Raw genomic sequence first — 20,512 nt, forward strand, 5'->3', positions numbered from 1 at the left:
GGTGGTGGTGCATGTCTTTAATCCCAGCACTCGGGATGCAGAGGTAGGAGAATTTCTGTGTGTTTAAGGTCTGGTCTGCAGAGCAGGTTCCAGGACAGGCTCCAAAGCTATACAGAGAAAACAGAGAAAGCCTGTCTCGAAAAAAAACAAAAACCACCACCAAAAAAGTTACAGAAGACCTCCAGTGAGGGAAAGAAGGTTTAGTTCCTAGATATTATTATCGCTACTTAAGACAAACATTAAAATCCATTTATTCGACTAGAATATTCATGTGTTTCTACGCATTTGTGTGGCAGCCAGTTCATTAACACATGCTTTATCACAACCCTTTAATGCTTTTTTTTCAAAACCACTTATCTTTTAACTTTACGTATTTTTATCATTAGTTATCAGATTATAATTTTTTCATTTTGCAATTTAGAGAAAATACACATTTGATATTTATAAACAGATGTCCTGTATTTTGCAGAGGGGTGGGGGCAGGGCGTTTGAGACAGGGTTTCTCTACATAACCTGGTTGTCCTGGAACTCACTATGTAAACCAGGCTGGCCTCAGACTCACAGCGATCCACTTATCTCTGCCTCCTGAGCACTGGGATTTAAGGAGTGTGCCACCATGGCCAGCTAAATGCCATGTATTTAACTAAAGAAACTATTCAATTTTTCCTCCAATAGATTCTAACTCAGAATTGTCAAATGAACAATTAAGGCAACGTCTTCATGAAACTTTAGAGGTATGTCCTGCAACTAAGTGGGCCTTGTACCCTCATCATTCCTCCAGACCTCCCCCTTCTTCCCTTCATCTCTTGGGCTCCTACTTTTCAACTGGCCCCCTTTGTTATTCTCTCCGTCTCTGTCTCTCTCTCTGACTGTCTCTATCTCCCTCCTTCCTTCCTTCCTTTTCTTTCTTTGTCTATGTTTGTATGGGCACCTGTGCCCCAGCACACGTGGGCATCAGAGAACAACTTGCTAGAGCTGGTTCTCTCCTTCCATCCTGTGGGTTCCAGGGATTGAACTCGGGTGGTCAGACTTGGTGGCAAACTCCTTAACTTGCTGAGTCATCTTGCTGGCCCTGGTTCTTGTCTCTTGAAAAGTCCTCTTGTGTAAGCACACCCGCCACTTCAAGCATGCCCGTCGTTTCTCTAACTGGCTTCTCTAAACCTATCTAAACTAAAACTAACATTGCTTCCTTGTAGATGCCATATCCCTGCCTTCCAAGTGCTGGGATTAAGGGCATGTGCTACTCTGCCCAGCTGAGAATATAGCTATTTGAGATCCTTTGTCAAACAGAACAACACCCAGATTTTTCTTTTCCATATGATGAGCCGCGTGTCTGCGTGGGTAAAGCAAGAGACAGGCTTTTGTTTCAACTGTGAAGGGGGCTCCTGCAGAGCGGGGGTGGGGGGCTCCCTCCCAGACCCCCTGGATCAGGCACAAACCACACCCGAGCACCTGTTTTCCCAGAGAGATCCTTTATTAAGCAGGGAAGAAAAGGTTAAGTGGTTGTTTTCTGACAGGCAGAAAAACATCAGAAAATGACCTCACAGGTGTAATTTTTAAGAGGAGAGGGGGGGTCTGTGTTAGAATAGGGTAGGATGCAGTGGTAAAGGAGATGGGGACAAGGGAAAAGGGGCAGGAGTGTTTGTCCCAGAGGACAAAAAACTGCTCCTGGATAGAGAGGAGACACATGTGGCCCATAGGAAAATGGCAGTGTATAAGGGTAAAGGGGGAAACCCTGTGTTAGAAGGAGGTATTTCATTTTAATTGGGCATGTTAATTAGGTGAGCCAAAGGCTTCTGGTTGCTGGACTTCAATGGTAGTCAGTGTTACGGGGATGAAGTGACCAAACAAGGGGATAGACTTTGGTGGCTAGCTTTAGGACTGAAATCTAATGGTTTTTAGCAAGGCAGAGGACTGGGGAGAAGGGCGAGCCCTGCCAGAGCCACATGCTGGAGTGGGCTGCTGTCCCTTCAAACTGGAGCTTGGTAGTGAGGCTCTTGGTCATAGTCTGACAGGCTCACTGCAGCATCTCTAGGAACTCACAGCCCTGTTTAAGGCTAAGTGTGGACTAGCCATGTTGACAGTTCAGGAATTCCATGCCTTGCAAACAGGAAGGCTTACTGTTTTTCTGTCCTCAGGAAGTAGAGATTTTAAAAACTGAACTTGAAGCCTCTCAAAGACAACTTGAAGGTAAAGAGGAAGCATTAAAAATCCTTCAAAGCATGGTAAGAATTTATTTCCGAAGTTTTCATCACTTAACACATTTCAGTAATGAGTGGAATTATAATCCCTGCACTCAGGAGGCAGTGGTAGGAGAATTGAGAGATCAAGACCAGGCCTGGTTACATCCTGAGAGCCTGTTTTGGAAACACATACACAACACACACACACACACACACACACACACACACACACCACCACCACCACCACTACCACCACCACCAGCAGCAACAACAATTAGTGATGTTTTTACCTTGTAAAATAAAAGAATCGGTGTTTAATATTGTTGGATCTTTTAGGTACAGTTATTTTTTTATTAATTTCTGAGTTGTATAGGTATAACTAGAACCTAATTTTAGAGTATTTGCAATATATTAAAAAAAATTAATCTTGTAGGGGCTGGAGAGATCGCTCAGAGGCTAAGGGCATTGGCTGTTCTCTCAGAGAATCTTGGTTTTATTCCCAGCACCCACATGGCAGCTCTCAACCATCTGTAATGAGATCTGGTGACCTCTTCTGGCACGCAGGTGTACATGCAGACACTGTATATGTAATAGATAAAATAAATCTCAAAAAAAAAAAAAAACTTAAGGGGCTGGAGAGATGGCTCAGAGGTTAAGAGCATTGCCTGCTCTTCCAAAGGTCCTGAGTTCAATTCCCAGCAACCACATGGTGGCTCACAACCATCTGTAATGGGGTCTGGTGCCCTCTTCTGGTCTGCAGGCATACACACAGACAGAATATTGTATACATAATAAATAAATAAATAAATAAAACTTAAAAAGAATCACCCACACACTTTAACGGATTTGTCTTTTCACCTTTTCTCTTTCAAACAAACATAACCAAGCAATTTGTGTCTGTAATTGTTTGGTTAGCATGCTTTTGAGGTCCAATCATGTTAAAGCATATATCAATACTGAAATTACCTGACGCGAGTGAGAAGGGAACACAGAACATGCAACAAACCCGCTTAAGAGTTTATGAAGGGAGTGTGTACGTGCCTGGTGAGGTCGGTGTGCAGGGAGAGAAGATGGAGACAGCGCTTCCAGCTTTTAAAAGCTGCCTAGCGCATGCACACGGGGGTGGGGGGGTGGGGGGTGGGGGGGTTGACGTGACTACGTCATACGCAGATGACAGGCATCAACTAAGCAAGGGCTTAGCTGAGTCATACGTGGATGATGCAGCCACACCACATGTAGATCACGCGGGCCCTTTAATAGCCCCGGGGCCATTAGGCAATTCTGCCTGAGGGCTTGTCCGCACATGCGTGGCCCCAGAACCCGCATTGCCAGACTTATTGTGGCTGAAATCATAACAAATACTTTCATCTCCTTCTTGCTCCTCCTCCTTTTTAATTTATTGAGACAGGGTTTCTCTGTGTAGCCTTGGCTGTCCGGGAACTCTCTCTGTAGAGCAGGCTGGCCTCAAACTCGGAGATCCGCCTGCTTCTGCCTTCCAGTCCTGGGATTAAAGGTGTGCGCCACCACCGCCCAACAATACTTTCTTCTTAGTCAGGTAGCTCATAACTGCCTATAACTCCAGCTCCAGGAGATCCGACACCACCTTCCAAAAAGGCCTCTCGGGCACCAGCATGCACATGCACACATTTTATATGCAGACACACAGACATTAAAAATAAAGTATGTGTATTGAAAATAAATAAATCTTTAAAAATAAAATATGCATATAGGAATATGCTTATATATTATGCAAATAAGAGGGTTTAAACTTAATTTTATTGACGCTATTTTTATTTTTTCTTAGGCAGTGCTTGACAAGGCCACAAGTCACACACAGACAATGCTTCAAAAAACCATAGAACAAAAGAGATCTTTGGAGAAGGTATTTGCAAATGTAGCATTGATATGCTCAATCTGATAATATTTAGATATAATTTTCTTAGGCTCGGCGTGGTAACAGGTGTTTCATTAGTGCTTACTCTCCTGCAAGGAGTTCTGCAGTCTCTGACGGCTTTCCCTTTGGACACTGACTTTTTTTTTAATGATTTATTTTTATTTCAGGTACATTGGTTTACCTGTATGAGAGTATTGGCTCCCTTGCAACTGGAGTTATAGACAGTTGTGAGCGGCCATGTGGGTGCTGGGAATTGAACCAGGGTCTTCTGGAAGAGCAGCCAGTGCTCTTAACCACTGAGCCATCTCCAGCCCCTGGACACATAAATTTTAAAATATATTGTCACACGGGTAAAGTGCAGCCTTTTATGGCGGCAGGTCTGACAATTTAGCACTTTTTATCTTTTTCCTTCTTTGTCCTCTGTCCCATGCAGGGCCAGCATGTTTCTGAACACCTCACTGTTCATGGAATTAGGATAATCACGTAATTACGTAGGAAATTACGTAATTTTCTTACGTAAATCATATTCTTCCTTGATGGGGCCATTTGAGTTAAGACTCCAAGAAGTAAATTTAGTTTCTGTTGTCTGCATGGGCAGAAGTGGGTCCTGAGAAATCTGGGCTCACTACAACCAAATTTTGAACATAAATAATTTGAAATTTCTTTGCTGTGTTCGGTGAGCTTTATCAAAGTGTCTGAGTGCTTAAAAAAAAAAGTCCATTTGTTGTATTTTTTTTTTTTTTTTTTTTAATGGCAGGGTTTCTCTGTCTAACAGCCCTGGCTGTCCTGGAACTCACTCTATAGACCAGGCTGGCCTTGAATTTACAGAGATCTAGATGCCTCTGCCTCCCAAGTGCTGGGATTGGATTAAGGCCTGTACCACCACCGCCCAGCCTGATGTAGTTTTCCAATGCCATAGACTCTTCCAAGCACATGAATAAATGCCTTTCACCCATGCAGTGTCTGAGAAAAATTTATAGTGATAATTTTCCACGAAATGCTCTTTTGTTTGTTTTTTTATTTGAAGGTATTATTTCTCTTTCTATAGGAAATAAATGCCTTGCAGTGGGAAATGAAATTTGATCAGGATAGATTTAAAAACATAGAGGAATCGTGGATCCAAAAATATGACAGGTTTGTATATTGATGGCACTGAAAACTAAACCTAGGGCGTGTGCATGCTGTGTAGTTACGTCACAGCCAAGCCCATCCTCCTTGGGCACAGCCGAGCCCATCCTCAGCCTGGGTAGGTATAGTATCGTCCATAATTTTCCCAAGCAAAATTTTAAAATGCATGTCATTCAAATGCAATTTTAGGCTTTCTTCTTCTTTGAGCAAATTATAAATAAAATTTTTATTGCTTATTTACTTTCCATTTCCATATTTTTCTGTTGTTTTCCTAATACTATATATATATATATATATATATATTAGAGCCAGGCATTGTGGCAGGGCGCATACCGAGGATGCTGCTCGGTGGTAGAGGGCCTTGTTAGCGTTTGTAAAGCAACAACAGCAAACAACAGCAAACAAAGCAGCCTGGGGAGATGGCTCAGTGGGTAAAGTGTTTGCCTCACAAGTGTGAGGACCTGAGTTCAGATCCCCTTGTGAAAAGGCAGGCATGGCGGTGCCTTTATCTGTAGTCCCAGCCCTCCCGGCCAGCGTGGATGAGAGACTTCAACAAGGTCCTGCAACCCCCTCCGTGTTGTAGAGTGTTTCACAATCTCTCTCCAACATCCAAGAAGATTCCACTATATGATGAATAGACCATATGGGTATGGATTTTTCTATAATCCCTCTGACAAGCATAAACAAAGATAAGATACAGTATAAATGGTATTTTTTTCTTTTTCTTACATTTTAAAAAATATTATAATAGGCAGAAAACCTAGAGACATAAGCTGGGCCATCATCTGTCTTTATCTGTGCAGGAATACCCATGATGGCCATAACTTCTAATAAATGTGTGATTACTGAATCAGCCTTTTCTGAGCTTAAAGCAGTTGCCCACTGAAAACCTGAATAAGTGTCAGTGGTGTGGTGTACATATTTTAATTTGCCAAATTTTGCAAAGTGGAACACATCCATCTGCCAGATTTCATTCCTTTGAGTGCCCTATGGGTTAGTCCCTGCAGGTAGTGGTGTTTGGTTATAGAAAGAGCAAGTAAGACATCTCTTTATAATCTCCTTCGCTTGTTTCCATGTAATAGAAAACTCTTTCCTTAAACCTTTGCTATTGACATGATGTTTTTTATGAAATTCTGAGGCCTGCAACATGCTTCCAATCAAAAATTTATCAATTTCTGCATTACCTTGTGCTAGAGGACCTAGCAGACTCATATGGGATTGGATATGTGTTATGTATATAGGACAAAGCCTATTCCTGATTATGTCTTGAACCTGGATAAATAATGAAGTCAATTCTGTATCATCTGGTATAAATTCAGGGGTTTACTCCTTCAGTCCTAGGTGGCCACTGGGGCTTGCTTCTGCCTTAAATAATCATGCTAGGAACATGGATGGTGTCCTCTCCCCCCACCCTCCAGTGAAGGACTTTGGGTTTGCCTCTTTTCTAGAATTAAAGCAACACTGAGCAGGAGGTACAGGGATTCCTCGTACCCCCCTTTCCATGCACAGCTTCCTGCCGTCAATCCCCTCATTAACTTTGTCCGGTAGTTATGATCCCCATACCTACTCAGTACTGACCAATATCCAAGGTTTGCTTGAGGACCTGTCTTAGATGGCCCAAGCACAGAGTCAATGTTCAAGTGGTTATTAAGATGAATTAAAATTATGTTAATGTGATGCCAGGTAATGGTGGCACATGCCTTTAATCCTAGCATTGAGGGAGGCAGAAGCAGGAGGATCTCTGTGTGTTCGAGGCTAGCCTGGTCTACAAGAGCTAGTTCCAGGATAGCCAGAGATACAAAGAGAAACCCTATCTCAATAATATATATATATATATATATATACATATACATATACATATTTTATTGAAGGTTGGTGAGATGACTGAGTAGATAAAAACATTTGCCACCAATCCCAACGACCTGAGTTTGATCCCACGACCCACATAGTAGGAGAGAACCCACTCCCACAGGCTGTCCTTTTACCCCAATATGTGCACTTTTAAAATGTCCCACAAATAAATAAAATGTAATAAATCATAGAAATAAAGATATTTTCGTTCATTGAGGTGTTAATACTTTAGTTATTTAGTTAAGTTTTCCTTTGCAGACTAAGATGTGATAATGCTGTCCTAAGAGAGAATCTGAAGGTGAAAACAGAAGAAATTAAAGTGCTCAAGTCTGAAAATGCTGGTGAGTAATGGATTTTAATGATTCTTTTAAAACATGTTAGCCTGGGGTGGTGGCCACTTGCAGGGGACTGAGACAGGTGGATCTCTGAGTTCAAGGCCAGCCTGATCTACAGAGTGTACAGCCGGGGCTACACAGAAACCTTGCCTCTAAAAAAAATAATAATGAATATGTTTAAAGACAGCAAATATAGAATATACTGCAGCAAGAACACTCTTGTCAATATAGAGAAAGTGCTAGTATTTTAAGTAATATAATTTAGGGAAAATAAAAATGTATCATTTAGATTTTTTTAAAGATTTCTTAAATACTATCAAGGTGAAATCCATACAACATCAAATTAATTCTTTAATTGTTTAAAATAAACAATTGGGCAAGCCGTGGTGGTACTCACCCTTTAATCCCAGCACTCAGGAGGCAGGGGTAGGTAGATCTCTGTGAGTTTGAGGCCAGCCTGGTCTACACAGTTTAACAACAGCCATAGGCTACATGGGAGGTGTTGGTGGAGGGAGTGGGAGGTGAATGTATCAAAGTACATTGTGTCCATGTCTGAACTATAGTTCTTGAAAACTCTAAAGAAGCAAAAGCGATTAATTCAGTAGTGCTGGCAAACTGTGTGTGCGGTCAGGGCCCTCAATCATTCGGCAGTTTTCTAAAACATTCCAAAGTAAAGGCTGTGCTCAGTTCCTCTCCGCCATCCCTTCAGTCCAGTTTCCATATAACGGGCTAGGTGAGGTGGGGAGGCTGAGGCAGAAGGATTGCCATGAGGTAGACGACAGTCTGGGCTCCACCGCCTGGCCGTGTGTGTACTCTTAGGTGTGAAGTCTGTATATTGCACAGCCTGTATATAATGAGCCACCTTGCGGTCAACATTGGAAGAGCCCGGCTGGTACTGATTTTTTTGTAACAGATTTTTAAGGAAAGATGCTAATTCCTCCCCTCAGCAGACACTAAGTGACCATTTGAAGGGAACAGAACCTGAATCAGCGTGGCTCAGAGGCTCCTGGTGCTCAGGCAGCGCCCAGATGAGATCTGGACACACACGTCTGAGCATCCAGCTGTACATCTGGTAGTCTAGGGCAGAAGGTTCCAGAATCACAAGCTCCCCCCCCTTCCCCCTTGAAGGTTACTGTTTTCTGTTCTCCACTAAACAGGATCCCTTCCCTTTCTTTCTGACCACGGTGAGGGTCTCTCCTGTGAAACCTGTTTTGTTTCCTGAGATGGGGTCTTACTAGGCAGCCCTGGCTGTCCTGAAGCCCTCAGTGATCAGACTGGCCTGGAAATCACTGTCACATCCAGCCCTCTGTGAAAACTCCTTGCTGTTGTTGTTCTGTGTTCCACACAGGGTTTCTCTGTGTAGCCCTGACTGTCCTGGAACTCACTCTGTAGACCAGGCTGGCGTTGAACTCAGAGATCCACCTGCTTCTGCCTCCTGAGTGCTAGGATTAAAGGCATGCGCCACTACACCTGGTTGGAAAACTCTTTTTTAAAGATTTATTTATTTATTATGTATACAACATTCCTTCCATGTATCACATGCCAGAAGAGGGCACCAGATCTCATTATAGATGGCTGTGAGCCACCATGTGGTTGCTGGGAATTGAACTCAGGACCTCTGAAAGAGCAGTCAGTGCTCTTAACCTCTGAGCCATCTCAACAGCCTGGAAAACTCTTAATAGAAAAAAATCTGATGGAATTTGGGAAACTGGCACACTTGACATAGAGTGCATGAGATCTCAGTCCGCAGTCTTCTCCTTGTCTAAAGCAGACAGAATAAGGCGGAAAAGGCCAGTTATCCCATAGCGATTTATCGATTTAGTTACAGTACTGCTTTTACTGCGTATTCGACAAACATAACTTTCCTTGCAGCTGAAACCAAACCATTGGTGGTTGCCTTACCAACCTGCTGCCCGTAGTCTTCTGTAAAATCTTATTTTCCTGCCTGTCCCACTTGGTTTTGGAGTATCAAATGAGAATACAAATGAGACCTGGCATGGAAACGTTTTGGGGGGTATCCTGGCTTCTGTCCACCGATGACTTCCTATCTCTTCCAGTCCCATTGGTATCGAAGTACTTATTCCAGAAATATTCCTGCAACATTCTCAAAGTTGCTGGATAATTTACCTTACATGTTCATTTAAAAAAAAATGAAAAAGAAAAAGAAAAGGTGCTGGAGAGATGGCTCGGAGGTTAAGAGCTCTTCTTAAGTGATCGCTCTTCTGGAGGTCCTGAGTTCAGTTCCCAGCAACCACATGGTGGCTCACAGCCGTCTGTAATGAGATCTGGGGCCTTCTTCTGGTGTGCAGGCAGAACACTGTATACATAATAAATAAATAAATAAATAAATAAATAAATCTTTTTTATTTATTATGTATACAACATTCTGCCTCCATGTATGCCTGCAGGCCAGAAGAGGGCGCCAGATCTCATTACAGATGGTTGTGAGCCACCATGTGGTTGCTGGGAATTGAACTCAGGACCTCTGGAAGAGCAGCCAGTGCTCTAACCTCTGAGCTATCTCTCCAGCATCCCTAAATAAATAAATCTTTAAAAAAAAAAGTAAAAAGTCCACTTGGTGGCACACACTTTGATTCTTTTTTTTTCTCCCCCTAACCCCAGATGTGCCTGCCTCTGCCTCCTGAGTGCTGGAATTAAAGGCATAGGCTACTACTGCCTGGCCAGCACACACCTTTAATCCCACCTAGCATTTCAGGCAGAGGTAGGTGGATCTCTGAATTCGAAGCCAGCCTGGTCAACAGAGTGAGTTTCAGGACAGCCAGGGCTGTTAAACAGAGAAACTCTGTTTCGAAAAGCCAAACAACAACAGCAAAAAGGAACTACTCAGAGCTACTCCGTATCTCTTTTCTCCCATGCTACTTCCTGTTTCATCAGATAGGTTTTCTGGATGGAGCCCAGTCTTGGGTGAAGGCTGATAGGTGTCACTTAGAAGAAGTGAATGTATGGCTTCTGTGTAACTCCATAGAGAGGCTGTAGTTGACCTCGGAGAACTCACAGTATCGTGTGTGGCCCTTCCTAGTTTTGAACCAGCGGTATTTGGAGGTCCTTGCCATGCTTGACATCAAACAGCAGAAGGTGGCTCAGGAGAACATGGCTCAGGAGGACAGTGCCTTTACAGAGGTATCCGGACTCGAGGTACGTGTCCACCGGGGAAAGCCGGATAGCAGGGACAGCTGCTTTCCTATTCCCTGCAGCCTGCTCGGGACAGCAACATACTTAGCGCCTCAGACTCCGGTGCGAGAGGCCCGTGACTGCCCAGGTTGCTTCTTGCCAGCTGCAGCTACAGCTGAGCCACGCCTCCCTGCTGGGTGGGACTGGCTCTTTCCCGGGGGCCCGCAAAGGGGTGTCATGGAACTAAGGCCGGGTGAGTTCGGGTATTTTTCTCACGGTGACAAGGCAAGAACAAGCACTGTACTGCCCTTCGCCGGTGTCGGGTCTTCTAAGGCTGACGCACTTAACCCTCACACTCTGACCCAAGCTCCACATCACACACGATGTGTGACCCTGCTTCTTCACTTCAGCTTTAGTCAAGTTTTGAGCCAGGGCTACAAGTGACTTCATTACAGTCATTGATCAAGAATTATATTTAGCTAGGCAGTGGTGGTGCACACCTTTAATCTCAGTACTTGAGAGGCAGAAGCAGGCAGATCTTTGTGAGTTCGAGGCCAGCCTGGTCTACAAGAGCTAGTTCCAGGACAGGAGCCAAAGCTACAGAGAAACCTTGTCTCAAAAAAAAAAAAAAAAAAAAAAAAAAAAAAAAAAAAAAATGGTTGAATGATTTTGTGTATGGGAGTGCTCTATCTGCATGTACAACCTTCTGCCAGAAGAGGGCATCAGATCCCACTAGAGATGACTGTGAGGAAGCCCTTGGTGGCTGGGAAGTGAACTCGGCTCTGGAAAAGCAGCCAGTGCTCTTACCCACTGAGCCACCTGTCCAGCCCCGCAGAGTATTTTTTTTAAAGAGGGGAACGATGATTGCTTTCCCCAGGGGTAAAATAAAATTCATTGTTCATTCTGAGCAGTCTTGTTGGAGGAGAGGGACACAGGGAATGCAGGCTACGAGGCCACGCCTACCACAGGAAGCACTCACTTCCGGTGTTAAAGACTTGGTTAGGCTAAATTCTTGCTGCACTTTCAAAGCTATTGGAGATGAATGCCAGGATTAAAGGTTTTGAGATTGAGAAGGAAGGAATGTAAAGTCTTTGAAGTGTTTGTTGCAAGAAATGATGTCTCATTTGTGGCCATTTCCACTCAGATCGTGAATTCCTCACCTGTTTTCTTTAAAATATATATTATATACATCGTATATATTATACACTCACACGCGCACACACACTTATACACTGTCCACTTTATTGAATCCGAGGCTTGACTAGCACTGCATGGCTGTGGGGTGGTGTGTGTATGTGGCTCAGACAGTGTGACACTTGGTAACAGGCAATGTCTTTGGGTTTCAAGCTTGCAGTCCTCGGCGCCTGCCTGTGTCGCGGTCCTGGAGGGAACCCATGTTCTTGTGCCAGAATGGCAGCATCCACTCGGAAACTGGTTCTTCAGCTCAGACGTGAGGTATTTGTCAGATGCCTTGGTTCTTCAGCTCAGACATGAGGTATTTGTCAGATGCCTTGGTTCTTCAGCTCAGACGTGAGGTATTTATCAGATGCCTTGGTTCAGGCCCTTTATTAGCAGGAGGATAAATGGCGGGATTTGCAATAATGAGTTTTATCTTAGGAGTCACTGGCTGTGGAACCTACGCTTGGTTTTGTGATGGAATTAACTTGTGCATTAGATTTCGTTTATCTGGTTCCAAAACATAGTGCATTGCATGAAATCTGAAGCCAGGTAAAGTCGTTTGACTATATGTCAAACTATACGACTATATTAGTCATATGACTAATATTTCTTAAATCATATTTTCTCATTTCAACATGGCCTTCAAATCAGTTAACAAAGGGAAAAGATGTGTTTACACTTAAAATAAGTAGAGTTGACCCTGGGTGGCGGGGAGATGACATGGGAGGATGCCCTTAGCACCATCGTTTGCTGCCCGTGTGGCTGTGGGCAGACAGTAAGCCTCAGTCCTCTCACAGGTTAACAGGATGACAGCTGTCTTGGAGGAAACACAGTGTCTATCATCAACAGGCCAGGCATTTAACCAGCTGGTAGTTGTCCCCTTATAATTGGACCTTAATTATGAATGTTTATGTATACAAACCAAATTTATGATTTGGCAAAATTCTAAACTGTTTTACTGTTTGTTTTCTTTTGAGACAGGGTTTCTCTGCGTACCCCTGACTGTCCTGGAACTAACTCTATAGACTAGGCCAGCCTTGAACTCAGAGATCTGCCTCTCCAGTGTTGGCATTAAAGGCATGTGCCACTATGCCCAGCCACTGTTTTACCTTTTTGGAAGACAGTGAATTTAAAGTCTTTAGATCACTTAGGAAGGCTAACAGCCGAACCTTAGCTACTCCTGAAGAACAGCATAGAATCACATGGATCAGACTCAAGCTCAGCTAGGGAGGTACACAGCCTTAGGCTCTTTCCTCCTATTCGGCTGTGCCCTTCCTCCAGGATTTGGGCAGGACAGGCACAGGGCCCAGCAGGGGTAGTGCGTTTCAAGAGCTGGACTGGCAGGGGGTTGGCACAGGGTGAACTGCTGGCATCCAGAGTGCTGGTAGAATGGGCAAGAGCTGACTTACGCAGACAAACTAGAGGGAACAGAGGCTAGGAATACAGCAATTCCTATGAAAAATGGTTCTAGTTTCACCTCTCATGGCTCCCCAACTCTCTTTCAGTTGGAAATTCTGCAGAAAAGTAAGGAAGAGGCTCATATAATGGCAGATGCATTCAGAATTGCTTTTGAGCAACAATTAACGAGGAAAAACGACCAGGCGCTGAGACTGGCACACGTGGACAAGTGTAGACGAGCGGCCGCGTGGACCAACAGGCAGCACCTGAAAGACGAGGGTAACTACGGAGAAGGGGGTGTTAGCTGCTTTGGGATATGATCCAAGTCGGCACAGGAAAGAGGTGTAACTGGAGCTTTTCATGTAGTTGCAATTTGTTTTAAATTTAGCAAGTGTCGGGGCTAAACCGGTGGCTCAGCACCTAAAAGGACTTGCTACCAAGTCTAACAACTTGAGTTTCATCCCTGATCCCAGAAATGGAGGGTACCGGGTGTTGTGTATTTCAAGGGTCGGTTGAAGACAGAGGGTCACTCTAGGATGACTCTCGGCTCTCTGGAAGCAGGGAGGAGCCGTTTCTATGAACTGAACGCTGAGCAGTGTGCAAAGAGTACTTATTATTACACTAAAGGTGCTTTTCTGGGTAAAACAGATCCTTCATACCAAAGCCCCTGATCTAATCTTTATGCTCTCTGAAGGAGAGCATCACACCCCAGCAACCTTAGTTCTTATTGTGTAGTGTGTGCAGCACCCAGTAATTCAAGATACCCAGGTGTGCCAGCACTGTCTTGTGACCAAAGTCGTGCAAAAGCTGGACAGATTCTTCAGAAAAACAGCTCCGTAGATAACGGCAAACAATCAGTTTTCCACAATGATTTCTTCAAGGTCTAAGTACTTCTAGAAAGCGACCGTTCATGCCGATGTTTGCAGTGAAAACAAGTATTTCATTCTAATGTTTATCCCAGACACTTCAGGAGAAAGCTGACTCCATAAAGTTGTCCTCTGACCTCCATAAGCAGGCCCTACCTGACACACATGCCCCCACACACATCATGTACACACACGAACACACAATGAGGATTTTGTTTTAAATTGGCAACTGTGAAGCACCAAGCATGGTGGCACATAACTGAGCTGCTACAATCAGGAGGCGGAGGCAGAAATTCTAAAAGGAAGACAATGGCAATTACATATGCAAATGAGCTTCGAAGTTAATAAAACCATAAAGAGATAAAGTAAGCTCTTTTCAACACTTAGATTTGTGTGTGTCCATGCGCATGCCGGCACCTACTGTGTCAGAATTTTCTTTGGGCCCCAAACCAGCTTCCAAATAAAGACATGAAGACTTAATTTTGAATGCTTGGCCTTAGCTTAGGCTTGTCCCACTAGCTCTTTTAACTTTATTTAACCAGTTTCTATTCATCTGTTTTATCTATGGGCTTTTTACCTTTCTTTCATGCTGTATATCCTTCTTCCCTGCTTCCTATGTGGCTGGCTGGCTGGCCCCTGGCATCTCTTTTCTTTCTTCCTGTCTCTGTCAAGCCTAGATTCCTCCTCTTACTTACTCTCTCTGCCCTGCAGTCCTGCCTAGCTATTATTAGCTCTTTATTAGACCAATCAGGTGCTTTAGGCAGGCAAGGTGAAACATATGCAACACATCTTTGCATAGTTAAATAAATATTCCTCAACAGCCTGGGAAGACCAAAAGAGGGTGCTGGACTCCCTAGAGCTGGAGTTACAGGGGGTTGTAATGAGGACTGAACTCAGGTCCTCTATAAGAGCAGTAACTCACACTGACCCATCTCGGGTGCTCTATCTAGTAGTCTTCTACCTCACTAAGACAGAGCTGTGGTTTGTGGGTAGTGCTCTGATGAGCTGGGAATGGTAGTGCATGTTTGAAATCCAAGCACTCAGAAGCTGAGGCAGACAACTGGAGGTACTAATTCAAGACTCAGATGCCAAGAGGAAAATAACGCTGAAAATAGCATTTAGCTAGGCATGGTGGTGCACACCTTTAATCCCAGCACCAGGGAGGCAGAGGCAGGTGGATTTTTGAATTCCAGGCCGGCGTGGTCTGTGTAGGAGTTGTAGGCTCGTCAGGAATACTTAGTGAGACCTTGTCTCAAAAACAGAAAAGAAAATGTTAGCTGGGTGTAGTGCACATGTCAGGAACCCCAGCATTTAGGAGGAGAGGAAGGAGGATCAGAAACTCAATCCAGCCTAGGCTTGAGTTTAAGCCCCGGGACCCACACAGTGGAAGGAGAACTGGCTCCCCAAAGCTGTCCTCTCACCTCCATATGCTTGTCATGGAGTGTTTCCATATAGCGTGGTTAGTGATCTCACACATAGACCTGGATTTCTGCTGCTCCAGAAGACTGTGATGACGTAGGGCCTGAGTTTCCAACAGCGTGCCTCCCTCTCCAGGTCCCCACTCACCCACACCTGAAATCCACATGCCCCCATCATGCTGTGCAACCTGCAACACTGGTCCTTGTGGTTTTGTGAGACTGACTTCTGGATTGCTGCAGGAATTAATTAGCCTCGGCTCACAGGTATTTCTTTTACTGCAGTTAACATCAGTGAGAGTAGTTTTCTCAGCTGGATTCTCCCACTCAGTTCCAGGATATGCATCCCAAAGGAGAAAGAAGACCATAGGGCAGCGACTGCTGGGGATGCTCCCTTCAGAAAACAGTTCGAAGAGGACTGAAGAACAAGACAGCCCACAAGAAGTCCTTAAGATGCTAATAGACTTGGTTAGTACCAGACCTTCACTTCGTTTTTGTTAGGGACTGCGGGTCAGCTAATCCATGGGCTCCCGTTCTAGGCCTCTTAAACCCTTTTCTCCACTGGGCACCACGCCCCAACATCTCCCTGCCAGCTCTCCCCACTCCTGTGAGGATCCTTCCTGTGCAGGTTTAAAGACCCACACAGCTGAGGGTGTGTGTGTGTTAGTGACTGGTTCCAACCAGCTCAGCTCCCCGCATTTATGTGCAGCCTGGAGTTAGGAGCAGTTAAGAGTTCCAGACCCTTTGTCACCAACACAACCTGATGTCAATCCTGGCACCTTCCACAGACGGCTGCGAAACAAAGACGCCGACACAAGTGCTCAGAGCAGACACACGTTAACTCTGCTGACATTTATTTGTATATAAATACATAAAAAACAATTCAGATACAACTTTAAATATTTTTTCACAGGTCAGTACATGTTGAGATTACACACAAATATACAATCTTCCCCATCTCTAGGTAACTTACAGGGTTACAGAGAAGTAGCACTAATTCCTTGGGTTGTTTTAAAGAAAGTTGTATGTATTATCAATATTATCAACGATTATACATTATCGTTGTATGTATGTATGTGTGAGCACGGCATGCCATGGCACATGTGTAGATCAGCTCTCTTCTTCCACCTTTATGTGAGTTCCAAGGATTGTGAGTACCCTACTTAATGAGCCCCTCACTGCTGCCCTTCCAGTCCCTGTCACCAAAAACAAACAAACAAAACCGAAAAAAAAAAAACCAAAACAACAACAACAACAAAAAAAAAAAACTCAAAAAACCTGGGGCTGGAAAGATGGCTCAGTTTGCCTCCTCAGTTAAGAACATTTACTTCCATTCCCAGCACTCAAATTAAGTGGTTCTCAACCACCTATAAATCCAGTTTTGGAAGACCTGACACCCTCTCTGGCCTTCTTAGGTACCTGCACACACATGGCACACATACACACATATGCTTAATGACACCCTCTCTGGCCTTCATAGGCACCTGCACACACGTGGCACACATACACACATATGCATAAATGAAAGCTTAAAATAAAAAGCACAATTTCACCCATCAAGATTGGAGCCCGCTGCCAGGCCCTGAATTTGATTCCAGGACACACGTACAGACTCCTCAAGTTCTTCTCCAACACCCACACATACATCATGGCACAGATATAAACATGCACACCAAATAAATTTAAAAATTTCACTTAAATCCCAGAGCATTTGATTCAAGATTATCCTAAAATATGACCAATCTAAATTTAGAATGCAGTCTTCTGATAAAATGAAATGCTTCTTTTCCTGACACACTAACTGGTACATCCCTAACTTCTGCTCACAGTTGAATGACAAAGAAGAAGCACTGGCTCATCAAAGAAAGGTCAGTTACATGCTTGCTCGGGCGCTGGAAGACAAAGACATTGCCGCCAAGAAGAATAAGGACAAAATTCTCACGAGCCAGAAGTGCCCATTCATAACCCCCTGGCAGGAAGCTTCAGGACGCTGTGTTTTGCGTGATCCAGCACACTCAAATGTCCATGTTTCCGATCCTGTGGGTTGTATTTGTTCAGTCCACCATCCCCAGAGAGATTCAGACTGCTCAAGAACTCTTAAAAGATCCCATTCTTTGCCATCAAATATATTTAAAAAATAAACCAGATGGAATCAGAATTAGAGCTGTTAAAAATCAGGTTCTGATTTACAAAGTAGTAAGTACTACTAATAATACGTGTATTAACAATGTATGTGTTTAACCACATCCCTCCCTTTTAATTTTAGGATGCAGATTAAGTACTCAAACCTTTAACACATGTTCTATAAGAAATGTATTAATACTGTACTTTATATGTACTACGTTGACATTTTGTTTATAAAGTGCTTTTTCATATTTTGACAGTTTCAATGTTTATCTAACTTATAAACAAGTATTCTTGGGAAAAATTCACTTATTTGTGGAGCTGGGGAGATAGGTCAGTTGGTGCAGTGTTCCCTTGCTAGTGTGAGGCTGAGTCTGATCCTCAGCAGCCACAGGAAAAGCCAGGTGCAGTGGAGCACACCTGACCGCTGGAGATGCAGAGGCAGGTGGATGCCTGAGGCTTCCAGGCCAGCCAGCCCAGCCTAATAAGGAGAGCCCCAGAATCCAGCAAGAGACCCGCCTCAAAAAAAGAAGGTGGACAAAAAACAAAACGAAGGTGGTAAGCACACGCATACACACGCACACACACACACTACCGACTGATTAAGTAATTTTTCTGTTGGGTGTGGTGGTACATTTCTGTAAACCCAATACTCAAGAGACTTCAGGCTTGCAAGTCTTAGGAAAGCCTGGATGCTACATAACAATAAAAATTGTCTCAAAAACCAAAACTAGAGCTGGTGGCATGGCTCAGTGGGTAAACATGACTTGAGTTAGGAGAGACCCAACTCCCAGGAGCTGTCTGCCCTCTGACTGCCACACTTCCCTGCGGCCTATACTTGTCCCTACATAAATGAAACTGGGCTTCGTGATGCACACCTTTAATCCCAGCACTCAGGAGGCAGAGGCAGGCTGCTCTGGGTTTGAGATTAGCCTGGTCTATGTAGTGAGATCCTGTCTCAAAAAACAAACAAACAAACAAAAAAACCTAATAAAATAAAAATATTAAAAAAAAAAACCTTTACCAACATAATAGTACTAGTACTTAGTTAGGATAACTATATGGGTCTTAGGTCAGATAAATATCAATATGATAAACAATGCTTAGGACCAGCTGTTAAAGAACCCTTATCTGCCATTTTCAAAGATTTTTATTTACCATTCCAAATTTTGAAATGATTTTCTTGTTCTCTTCAGTAAAGTTATGGTGGGGTTTTAGCAATATTTTCATACTAATTGCTAGTTCCTTTCAGTGCAGTTTTTTGGTCAGTAGAAACATTCTGTAGCCAAAGCTGACATTTAACTCAGTAGCTCTCTCATTCTGTCCTGGAAGTGACGTGAGGGCCCAGAAAAGGTCTCAGCTGCAGTTGCCTGAGCCATGATAAAGGCCACGTTTATGCTTCTGTCTGCCATGTTTTGTTTTTTTGTTTGTTTATTTGTTTTGTTTCTGAGACAGGGTTTCTCTGTGTAGCCAGCCCTGTGTGTCCTAGAACTCACTATGTAGAGCAAGCTGTCCTGGAAGTCAGAGATCTGCCTGCCTCTGCCTCCTGTGTGCCTGGATAAAAGGCGTGCGCCATCAGTGCCCAGATGCCTGCCATGTGATTTTAATAAAAGACTTGGACATCAATTAACTTATTGAAATCACTGGAAAATGGTACGAACACTTCAACTCTCTAGTTATTAAGCTATATACTATATATCCACATTGTGGTCAACAGGCCGCATATACAACAGTGGTTCCATAGATGACACAGCCCAGTGATGCTGGACTGCACGTACACAACCTGGAAAATGGCAAAACCCCCTAACTGCTTTTCTCAGCATATGTCCCTGCCGAGCGAAATGTAACAGACTTCTTCATTATGAAACACTGAATATTAAAGAGAATACTTTAGCCACCCCATCCCCAGTGGACAGCTATCTCATGATACAGTTTAAGAGTGACTATGACATTTCTGGTCCATTTAGATTGTGGATGCCATAAGTCACGGGTAGTCGTGTTAGACAGATAAAGGCACAGTAAAGAGTTATCACACGGCGTTGAACAAGCAGTGTACTATCATGGATAGGGAACTACTGAGGGATGAAAAAAACTGGGGTGACTTAATGCCTATGACCCCAGCACTTGGGAGACTGAGGAAGGATTGTCAAGAACAACCTGGGCTACACTGTGTGTCTCTGTCTCAAAACAAACAAAAGAAAACCTCCACTCAGAAGGACCAGTAAGGCACATCCATGCAATCTGTGGGGCTATGGGGACTAGTGAAGCACACCCATAGCCTTCAAGGAGCAGCTCCTCAAGTGGGAAGTGACACATTTATTCAGGGAGACACTCGTACTAACACATCAAACACAAGTGTACAACACACAGAAAAGTCACACAATTTCTCTGATAGGAGGTATGTAACAGGGTGAATGACATGAAACAGGAACACTGTATAACCTCTACATTTCTCTGCTGGAAAAAAAATCTAAAAATGAAGGAAAAATAATTATAAACAAAAAGGTATATGTGTTTTTATAGTTTTTGGTTTTGTTTTTCAAAAAGGTTAAAAATCTGTGAAGCTTGTATCTGATCCAGCTAGGATCTTCCCCTGCACACAGGCAGGAAGTCCTTGCAGGTGTGTTAAGGCTAGCACGGGTATCTTAAATGGTTATCAAGGCTCTAAGCAATACAGAAGCCCATTAGTAGCCTGGCGTGGTAGCGCATGCCTGTAATCCCACTTGGGAGGCAGAATTTGAGGCCACTTTGGGCTATATATTGTAGAGACCCAGTTTCAAACCAAAAGGCATTTTTTAAAAAAATATTTATTTATTTATTATGTATATAATATTCTGTGTGTATGCTGCAGGCCAGAAGAGGGCTCCAGACCCCATTACAGATGGTTGTGAGCCACCATGTGGTTGCTGGGAATTGAACTCAGGACCTTTGGAAGAGCAGGCAATGCTCTTAATCTCTGAGCCATCTCTCCAGCCCCACAAAAGACATTAAAACCTAAGTCTGCAAT

General features: G+C 43.7%; 1 protein-coding gene across 11 annotated transcripts in view; it reads left to right on the forward strand.

The window, feature by feature from the left end:
• The window catches only part of Ccdc125 (coiled-coil domain containing 125), a 29,997-nt gene extending 12,238 nt beyond the window's left edge, over window positions 1-17,759 (forward strand). For 9 of the 11 annotated variants that reach the window (XM_087896847.1, XM_087896849.1, XM_087896852.1 and 6 more), the window contains 10 exons: window positions 676-734; window positions 2,139-2,225; window positions 3,988-4,065; window positions 5,126-5,211; window positions 7,315-7,397; window positions 10,432-10,547; window positions 11,871-11,978; window positions 13,208-13,379; window positions 15,713-15,849; window positions 17,211-17,759. In XM_087896847.1, the coding sequence (XP_087752973.1) occupies window positions 676-734; window positions 2,139-2,225; window positions 3,988-4,065; window positions 5,126-5,211; window positions 7,315-7,397; window positions 10,432-10,547; window positions 11,871-11,978; window positions 13,208-13,379; window positions 15,713-15,849; window positions 17,211-17,522 (1,238 nt within the window). In that variant the 3' untranslated portion in view covers window positions 17,523-17,759. Of the gene's footprint in view, window positions 1-675; window positions 735-2,138; window positions 2,226-3,987; window positions 4,066-5,125; window positions 5,212-7,314; window positions 7,398-10,431; window positions 10,548-11,870; window positions 11,979-13,207; window positions 13,380-15,666; window positions 15,850-17,210 lie in introns of all 11 variants that reach the window. The other 2 variants (XM_087896857.1, XM_087896856.1) reach the window with 2 other exon arrangements.
• The last annotated feature ends 2,753 nt before the right edge of the window (window positions 17,760-20,512 follow it).

The sequence above is a fragment of the Myodes glareolus genome, chromosome 15 (assembly GCF_982192425.1).
Source record: "Myodes glareolus chromosome 15, mMyoGla1.1, whole genome shotgun sequence".
NCBI lineage: Eukaryota > Metazoa > Chordata > Mammalia > Rodentia > Cricetidae > Myodes > Myodes glareolus.